The sequence below is a fragment of the Taudactylus pleione genome, unplaced genomic scaffold, assembly GCF_031769625.1.
Source record: "Taudactylus pleione unplaced genomic scaffold, aTauple2 ptg000959l, whole genome shotgun sequence".
In the NCBI taxonomy this organism is placed as follows: domain Eukaryota; kingdom Metazoa; phylum Chordata; class Amphibia; order Anura; family Myobatrachidae; genus Taudactylus; species Taudactylus pleione.
In genome coordinates this window covers 4669519-4679990 of record NW_028285360.1, presented here as the reverse complement: position 1 = coordinate 4679990, position 10472 = coordinate 4669519, and the positions used below count along the sequence as shown (strand labels likewise).

The following is a 10472-nucleotide window of genomic DNA, read 5'->3' as shown; positions in this document are numbered from 1 at the left end:
TTTTTACAAATGTCTTAATGTCATGAAAGGGAACAAGCTCACGATGAGTAGTCATAGCAATGAATAGTGAAATGTTGCTGCCACCTAGTGATTAACAAGTACAGACATTACTGAGTTTTGGATTAATTGTAACTACATGTTAAGTGATGGATGTAACAGTTATAATAAGAATAATTTTATTTATATAGTGCTTTTGTCTCAGCAAGACTCAAAGCGTTTCTAACCTAATTGATTTAAATTAAATCAATAAAATAAGGGGTTTATTTACTAAAGTGAGGGTTTTTAGAAGTGGAGGTGTTGCCCATAGCAACCAATCAGATTCTAGCTATTATCTACTAGAAGGTTCTAGTAGATAATAGCTAGTTAAAAGTAGAATCTGATTGGTTGCTAAGGGCAACATCTCCATTTCCAAAAACTCTCACTTTAGTAAATATACTTCTAAATGTTTATATTCCCTATAAGTGAAATGAGGTATAAGTAAATAGGGCAGCTTGTACTGGTATCCACTCCAGTAGTGTAATATGAGGAAAATACCACTATAGTACACTGTACATCTCCAAAAGTGTAAGCCTACACTGACAAAGAGTTTTAAACTTCTGTTACATGTACTAATTAAAGTGAATGTTTTATTTGCAATTAGTACAATATTTAAACTCAGGAAGATGAGATCAAACATGCATTTAGACAAGGAGATAGTTATACACTTTTTACATCTTTTTGTTCCAAAACCATAATTTATCTATTTTAAAATGTACATGGAAGTCATCATTACTTGAAGTTTACACTGACCAAACTTGGTTTGATCATTGAAAGTAGTAAACCCTTGACCTTTATATTTTGTGTTACATGGTTTGTTATGACAGTGGGCCTGATTCAGCAGTGAATGCTAATGCGATTGCAGCTGCGATTTCGCATTGGTACACAGCTGCAAAAATATGCTAATGCCTGCCAAAGCTCAGCCAGCATAAAGACGCCCACTGCTGCCTTCTCATATCCGTCCAGTGTCGCTCTTCTACGTAAGCATCCATGCCATCGACGCACATCAATCAGTCATGCAGCATTTACAACAAGTCTTACCAGTTGCAAACACTGCCAGTCTCCCCGCATGCAGAGAGCTCTAATGCTGCGTATGCAATCGCAGTGGCTAATTTATGCACGCCCATGAAACAGCGTTCAAATGGACAGACACGCCTGCGTTCTTCCAACCACCCCCAAACGCTGACAGCCTTTCACTTACTTTGCAATATATTCCTCTGTGCATCCGTAAACGCAGTACAATCGCTGCGCACGCGCAGTGTGACTTATAAGCAAACAATCGCAATTGCATCCATAATCGCAATTGCGTACGCTGCTGAATCAGGCCCAATGTTCTATGATGCAATGCCTTTTTTTTTTTTTTTTTGCAGTTTTAATGCTAGTAACACCACATCTCTAACTTCTAGTAAGCTGTACACAGACACAGCTGCAAGATGGATGTTCTTCAATAGTATTTGGCCTGTAGACAAACAGTTTCAGTACTGAAGAAATGTGATCTTCTTCATTTAAATACTTAAGGGGGGTATCCACTACCAGATCTGAAAACAATGTCGTAATCGTGCAGTTGTTTGTCAGTTGTGTGATGAGCCTGCACTGAACGAGCAGACGTTCAGTGCAGGGTCATCAATCATCTGGAAACATGCTGAACCTGACGATATCGTCAGGTTGGCCAGCATGTTGGAGAGATCATAGATGTATAAAAGACCAGCAGGCACGCGCATCACTGGTCATTTTAGACAATTTTGCAAACAATTTGATCATTATCGTTCAATCGTTCCACTTAATCGTGTAGTGGATGCCCCCCTTTAGACAGCACTGCATTAGAGAAACTGCTGCCTCTGTCCATACTGTAAAATAGCATGATACCTCTGATTGCTGCTTGGCTTAGGGACCTGATTCAGTGGTGGACACTGCTGCGTCCGCTCCTGCGACTGTTGCCAAAGTAGTGGCTGTGATATTATGCAAATGCTAGTTTCTGCCTTGCTCTGATGTAGTATCCTGTATCTGACTGTGCAAGGACTGAGATGCCCACTTTCAGTGTCTTTGCACGCCGTAACAATGCCGGAGATTCTCCACGTTACCATCGGCGAACCATCGAATGCACCATGGACACTTGCACCAACCCTACGGCAGGTGCAGTTTCTCCGTCTGAACATGGCCTCTGTGGCTTAGGCTCTGCTTCTAAGATCGCAGCCGCTTTCAGTCACTGACACGCCTGTGACACTCCTGTAACACACCTATGAGATGGACTTTTTTTGCGTTCATTTCTAGCCATCTCCCACTCACCATCCAGGAATGTTCATTAGTTTGTCGCCTCATATCTAATACCGCCTGTCCCGATCACAACAGCATTTGTGCGTACACTGTGGAATGCATGCACCGTAGGTATATTCAGGAGTTTTCCGCAGTTACAAATAATCCTTCAACTACGGGAACATCGGCATTGCGTTTGAACACGTCTGAATCAGGCCCTAGGTCTTCTAGCTAACTCATTCACCTTGTTGAATAGACGTGAAATTTGAGTCAGCAGAGAGAAGTCTTCAACCCTTTGTAAGATTTACCAGTCAAATGCATCATGTTCAGCAATGGCCGGAAAGAAACTTGTATTGGTAACAGAACTTAGAACAAGTATACTGTACAGTATCCATAATTGGTTATTTCTAAATGCAAATTCTAAAAAAACAGACTCTTCAGCTGATGCCGTTACTTCTTCTTGACTCAAGGTGCTATACTGACTTTCTGCGGTTCGCCCATCTCCGGCAACTGATCTCCTGAGGACACAGAAAAATATACTGTATACAGAAGAGTGTCCATGTCAATATGCAAAGCTGCTACATTCAGTCTTTAATTGAGAAAAGTGCCATTTTTTTAAACCATTACAAAAAAAATCTATACCTTCCATTTGATAATCTATCAGACTTCAAAAAGCACGAGCATTTGTTTTATACATTTTACAAAATTTTCCATTATTGCAACCTTGCAAATTCTTGTAAACGTTTATATTTATTTTCCTTTTAAATGTTCCCATTTCTGTTTCAGAAGCAAAACTTCAGATGCCATATGTCCCTGCTGTGCAGTCTGTAGTATAACGGTCACAGTGCCCATCATATCTGAACTCTACTTTACATCCACTATTAAACAATTCTTTCATGCTAGAGGTCAAATGTACTAGTGTGCTTAAGTGGCAGGGTGCCTTCTATGTTTGTGTCAGTGGTGTTTCTGGAACACTTACGACTTCTTCTCATGGTCTGGAGGCGCTCAGATAGATGTTTCCTGAACTTCTTGGTGAGGAAAACGTAGATGATGGGGTCCAGCATGCAGTTGGTGCTCATTAGGCACAGAGTTACTTGGTGCACATCATTTAAGGTTTGGCGGAAGCCACAGTCATTCTCATGCCACAATCTCAGAACTGTCAGAGTCCAGGGCCCATGTACAATGTGGTGCGGGACAAAACATATGACAAAAACACCTAGAACAGCACCCACCATGTACAGAGCACGTTGCTTCATTTCCGCACTCTGCCTGGCCTGCACTGTTTGAGTGATTAAAGTCCTGAAAATCACCAGGTTGCAAATAACTATAATGAGGAATACAAGAAAGAAGGCGGCAATTAGAATAAAGTGGATTATAGCCACAGGATCTCTGTTTTCGATGCTGTATCCCTCAAAGCACCGAGTGTAGTTACGACCATCATTAGTCTGCTCTTGGTTGGTGCCAGGAAATACAAGAAAGTATAAAGAACTGCCAAATATGAGTGTCCACACGCATATGGAGATACATGTACCTCTAACTCTGGCTGTGGATTGGGCTGTCTCTACAGGTCGGGTAACGGCCTGATATCTGTTATAGCTGATGACCCCAAGAAAGGCCACTGAGCAATATGTGTTGATGAAAAAGAAACAGCCTGCTATATTGCACAGAAAACCAGGCATGATCCAATTCCCATGATTATTGTAGTACACAATCCAGAGAGGCAGTGTCACCAAAAACAGGAGGTCAGCCACCGTCAAATTTATCATGAATATTTTAATTTCACTCAACCTCTTATTAGGGTAAAGCCTTGCAAACACCCATAGTACATAGGCATTGGCAAGGAATCCAAAGATGAATATAATGCTGTAGGACACCGTGAAGAGTTTGTATCTGAATTCTGAGTCCACAGTACATGGGTCCCCTGGGCTGGCGATTACTTCCGCCGACATTTTCACTAAGTTCAGATTTGAAAGGTCACTCCGCAACTTTTTATATCCTACAATGAAAATAGCACTTAATGAGACAGACATTTCTGTGAATCTACAACTTCAATACAATTCTGCAATTAGTCATTAAGCATCAGTTGATCATTTGTGGCCAAGTCATCAAATTCAATGAGCTTAAGCATTGTTCCAGTGAGATGAAGCAATGCTTGTGATTGGCGCGCTCTATATAACTGAAGAGAAAGAGACCAGAAAGGTTGATCCTCTGCATCAGTCCTATTTAAAGAAACTATATAAGTCATATATAATTCAACCCTATTAAGTAGTATGTTCATTGAATATCTAGATACCATACTATAGGGGGTGTTCCACTAATAAAATCTACACACAGTGAAAACATTTTTCTTTTAATTCAGTTTCTCTCTTTATGTCACTATTTCACTGTTTCTAATGTTGAAGATTTTTTATATATATATATTTTTTTTAAAAGAAAATGTTATTGAAACACCATGAAGATAAGGTGTACAATGCTCATTTCAAGCAAAGGGAAAACATAAAGAGTCATAAAACAACTGACGACAGTTATGCACTTATTAGAGGCAAAATCTAATGGTATAAGTTTATGAAAAAAACAGAAAACTCTTATCTTGAAGCAAAAGATAAATATGTGATTAGTCCTCTACTGCTATTATTATTCGACCTCTTCACAAAATCTACATCTCTGTAGATGACATCGTTAAAATACCAAAGAAAAATAGTAACGGAGCGTGGCCGCCGGACCATTGCACCAAAACCAAAAATGAGGGGGGGGAGAGGGGAAAAAGCGGGAAAAATCCCTTCAATTATCCGAATGAATCGGAGGGTCCTCCGAAATTATTCGAAGGCACTACCATTGAATTAGTTTCAATGACTTTTCAATTTTACGCCTCTGATCTAAAGTCAAGGTCTCAATATAGCTTTCCCAAGTTTGAAAACATTTTTAAACATGCGTTTCTTTTTCTAGCAAAGTTTTGAGCCAGTCCATGTTGAATACATGGAAAAGCTTTTCCTGAATAAGTCGCAATGTTGGGTGCGTGGCATTTATCCATGTCTGAAGTATAGCTTTGCGGGCTACTGCACTTATGATAAGTAGGAGTCTTCGACAACCCCTCGCCACCCGCTGACCCTCTGGGAGGACATCGAATATTACCCATACATCCATAAATGGTATATAATTCACCAAGTGCTCTAGGGCAAGCCTGGCCAACCTGTGGCTCTCCAGCTGTTGTGAAACTACAAGTCCCAGCATACCCTCCCACCAATCAGCTGGTAAAGCATGCTGGCACTTGTAGTTTCAAAACAGCTGGAGAGCGACAGGTTGGCCAGGTTTGCTCTAGGGCATATTTACTCACTTACAGCCAAAACACCCTCAGTAGAGGACAATTCCAAAAATAATGGTATAAATCTGCCACAGGGGAATGACAGCGAGGGCAAGAGGCAGAGAAAGACCTACCTGCAAGGAACTGGCGATGAGGGGTAAAATATGCTTTATGAAATATGGGCCTGATTCAGCAAGGAACGCACGGATGCAGACACACGCACCCGGCAGCTGCGAGAATATGCTAATGAGTGCATACGCACAGCAATTGCAGCACAAAGATGCAGACGCCCAACACTACATAATGCCGCCACCTTTACCGTCCGCTAACGACCGTACTGATGCGCAAGGCTGAAAAAACATCGGGAACATCGAGTGACATCGGAGCAGCATGTAGACTAAAGGTCGACCTGACCCTGCCACAGGAGTTGAGAGACTTCCTGCACGCAGAGGGATGCCAGGCTACGTCTGGCATCTTAGTGGCTAATTTATGCACGCCCCTCGAACGGGGTGGAAACCCACTGGCACGCCTGCGTTCAGCTGACCACTCCCGGTATCCACCCGCAAACGGCACTTCTTGTCAATCACTTTTCCCTGGGTCTGCATATTCACTGGGCTCGCTTTTGCAGATGCAGTGAGCGGTTCGCGCACTGCGACCCAGACTGCGAACATCGGCCGATTGCGTGCGTTCCTTGCTGAATAAGGCCCTGTAGTCAAGAACATTACCTGATATTGAAGTGCAGGGAGTAGGTTTCATGATTGATTAAGTATTTTGACAAGAGTATCACATGATAAGGGGGGATAGTCTGTACCCATATACTCATCGATTTATCATCTTTATTATAATAAAAGTCATATTTTATCTTGTGCACCAACTAGAACAACTGCTATTCCTCTCTTAGCCATTTTTTTTATTGTATAAGCAGGTACACTCCCTATATCCTGGAGCTCTGGGCCGGCTCCCTCTCATCTGCGTTCTTTTTCAATAGCATCAGTAGCTCTCAATAGAGGCTACTGGAGCAGCTTCCAAAAAGCTCTGCTGCAGAACTATAGACACACTATGCAGTGATAGTTGCTTCTTAAAATGAATGAAATGAAGCTGTCTAGTTACTGAATCTGATTTAAAAGGAAACATATTTAAACAACATAAATTCTTGATATATTTAACTTTCTTTTAATGATGAAACTTAAAGCCGCTGTTCCTAAACATACATTATTGGAAAGAAGACTGTACAATGCAGAGATGTAAGTACAATAATTACCTTATCTGTGATTGACTTTTATGATAATTATGTTCTCTTAGGGAATCCTGTTAGCACTGCATCAATATGGTCAGTCTGTGTTGTGATTCCTTTTCAGAGCATGCTGCTGATAGCTGTCTTCAGGCAAAGTAATTGTAAGGAAATGCCAGTGAACAGGAAATCTGCAACTTCTAATAAAAAAAATAAGAGAAGTGGACAGACGTCAGAAGTGTTTCATAAATTGGTGTTGTCATACAGTCATCCTCAGCACTGTCATCATGAATAGGGCTCGTGTATAGATAGCATACCTCTAGGGATTATAGCATCAGTAATGCTTTGTAGGATATGACTTACAGTACAAAGGTCTAATGCTGCATACACATGTAAAGATTTTCTGTCCAACCATCCAACTAGTTGATTGGTTGGAATGAAAATCTGGTAATGTATGAAAGCAAATCACAATCAGCAATTTGCTCCCAAATGCCGGAAAATGGACAAAAACTGTTTTTTTTAACAAATTGTTTAGATCAAACATTTAACAAATTTGTCTGACGACCATTTTCATCTGTTTTCTGGCATTTAGGAGCAAATTGCTGATCATCAGTTACTCCCATACATTACCAGATTTTCAGTCCAACCAATCAACTAGTTGGATGGTTTTACAGAAAATCTTTACGTGTGTACCCAGCCTTAAATGTGATCTATAGTATAGACAGTAGAATGTTAACACATTTACATGAGTTATATACTTTTCTACTTGTCCTCTTAGAGTACTAGTACATATTGGCCTAGTCATTGCCATTGTGAAGCATAATTGCAGGAATTGTACAAAGGTTTGTAAAATCTGTGTGAGTTACTATGGTGCAGGTGAATGTAATGTAACAGATGCCAAACACAATAAGTGAAATGCAGAGAAAGGAACTGGGTGGGCACACAGTAACCAATATACACACAATGCAAGGCAAACACACTCCTAATTATACACATGTGGAAGTTCTCGTTCACACAATGGCCTGCTCCTTTTTTTTCTAACCTATTTTACAATTTAAAAAAAAGTGAGTCTTGACCTGTCTGGCTCTAACTAAAAATAATAATTCCCTCACAAAAACAGAAGTCTTTAGCACAGCACTTACATCCAGTAATCGTAGTGTTTCTCAACAGACCTCTGACCTGTTCCACAGGCAGTGAGAGATTGACTACAGAAACTGAAACATCCTTTTTTAGCCTCTCACAGGTGGTCTGGCAATAAAGGCTGCTAATCAGCTTCTGGCTACCAGACAGAAGCCAAAAACCTGGGGCACATACAGTATATACAGTATACATGACAACGCCTCCAGTGTTTTTGTCACAACTGTTATTTCTAAAGCTCTTACATATTACACTGCACTTTACAGAGGATATTTTGGGGGAGTTTTATCAAAGCTTGGTCAGAGATCAAGTGTAGAGAGATAAAGTACCAACCAATGAGCTTCTAACTGCCATTTTAAAAGCTGTGTTTGGAAAATGACAGTAGCTGATTGGTTGGTACTTTACCTCTCTCCACTTTATCTCTCTCCAAGCTTTGATAATTCTCCTTCTAGTCCCTGCCCCCGTAAAGCCTACAGTCTATGGCCCTCATTCAGACCCGGACGCAAGTGACCGTTCGTACGTTGGGCGAACGTAAAAAAATATTTAAATTCAGGCACACGCTCGTATTTTCGTTCGCATCAAAACATCCTCCCCAAACTCAGGCGACCCCTCCTCTAACTAACGAGCGTGCCAAATAGCGAGCGTACATCCCCGAAGTGGTTTGAAGGGAACGCACGCACTAGTACTACCCGGAAGTTGGACTGTCAGATTTCGATTAACTGCTCGTTTATTCTGCCTACCTCCCTCAATCGTAACATGCCAATCAATATATCAATCAGCTTAATTGTTGTTTTTTTTTTTTTTTTTTACACAATGCAATAAACTTTATTTATGTCCGTGTTTGTGTTTACCCGCAGAATACGTACGGCTTAAACATTCGCTTTTAATTGTCAAAATACATGTTAGCCCCTATTAAATAATTGTTCTATTTGTTTTTCTACCTGCATATTTCCTGGAGTTCAATTCTTTATGTAAATTTGCTTACGCATGTCACTGCATCAAGCCTATCATAAGTCTCGACAGATTTCTGGCCCTGTCGAACACATGACTCATACACTAACCAATAGAATTGCTCCTGTTAATTTCCTAAATACATTAGCCAATCATAAAATTTGGGTGCACTTTATCAAAAATGATTTGTATGAAAAACTCCATTGCCATCATGAGAGCCTCCGCATTCACCAGGCGCGAGCTGCTGGTGCTTACGGAGGTGATGGATAGGCGGATCACCAGCCAGCCTCCACCCATCACCAACCACGAGAAGCGATCCGCATATGCGGAGGTTCGGGCCCGCCTGCGCTCCTTCGGCTCACGCCGCCATATCGGGCAGCTGGAGCGCAGGTGGTCGGACCTGCAACGGTGGACGCCCCGCTTGCTGGCATGCTTTCGCATGCAGATCGCTGAAAGTAAGTTTAATGGATTGTGTTTTTCATGTTTGTCTATGTGGCCCTAACTGCATGGCCCTGTTTTCCCTGTATTTCATATTTATTCATTCTCCTCATATCTGCATGGCCCTGTTTTCCCTGTATTTCATATTTATTCAATCTCCTCATATCTGTTTTTTTTTTTTTTTGGGGTGCATTTGAAATTGTTTTTGGGCGCGGATTTGTGTTGAAACTAACCACAATTTGTTTCCCATCTTTTAGGGGCCCAGCGAAGACTACGCCGTCAGCGTCCGGCCAGACGACGATCACGGCCACTCTCCCCAACCCCCAGCCAACACTCCAACTCCACTCCTTCCCCTATTCCCCACTCCTCCCCAGCCTTCCTACACCCTCAGCCTGATACACATAGCACACCTGTCGGAATTTGGACATAGGCCTTGTATTTTTGCCCTACACCAGTTTAGTATGATGAGTTTTAATGCTGTTTTTTTAAAATGTTTTTTGTGGAGTTTGGTTTTGTTTGTTTTTTTAATGTGGTTTCACTATTGTTGTATTAATCCCCACACTTTTCTCACCCACAGAGGAACAGAAGCGTCGGGCCGATTTATCCGCCTGTGTGGCCCAGATGCACACCAATATCATCGGGGTGCTGGTGGTCCTTGACCGTATGTCGGTCCTCCTTAGGGAGTAGTTTTTTATTTTTGGCCCATTATGTAAATAAATTGTTATTTTTGAAGTTACGTTCTGGCTCATTCGTTTTTTCAAAAGCACATATTGTTTACCCTGACATAAGTAGACTGTTCCTGCAAGGATTTCAAATTTTTGACAATAAGAGTGTGTGTTGTATTTTTATGTCAAACAGCCACAAGAAACACCTAACAGTAACAATCTGATTTCCCTTTTTTGGTGTAGTCACAATTAGATATTTCTACATTTTACAGGTTCCTAGTTGGTGTGCAAGCTGCTTAGGCCAATCTTACGAAGCAAAATGATTGTACAGGCTTCCTTTTGGTGTTGGTTTGGACCCTGAAAAAAAAATACATTTTAGCTCAACTGGCGTCAGTACTGGATTAACCCTTAGTCAAATGTAACGTGTGTGAACCTGGTTACACTTGCTGGTAACGTTCCA

General features: G+C 41.2%; 1 protein-coding gene across 1 annotated transcript; it reads right to left on the bottom strand.

Moving 5' to 3' along the window:
• Positions 1-2790: 2790 nt before the first annotated feature.
• On the bottom strand, positions 2791-6967 carry PTAFR (platelet activating factor receptor). Its single transcript, XM_088459964.1, has 2 exons — positions 6852-6967; positions 2791-4285 (listed from the first exon to the last, which is right to left on the bottom strand). The coding sequence occupies exon 2, from the start codon at positions 4236-4238 to the stop codon at positions 3189-3191; it is 1050 nt and encodes a 349-aa protein (XP_088316090.1). The 5' UTR covers positions 4239-4285; positions 6852-6967; the 3' UTR covers positions 2791-3188.
• Positions 6968-10472: the final 3505 nt, after the last annotated feature.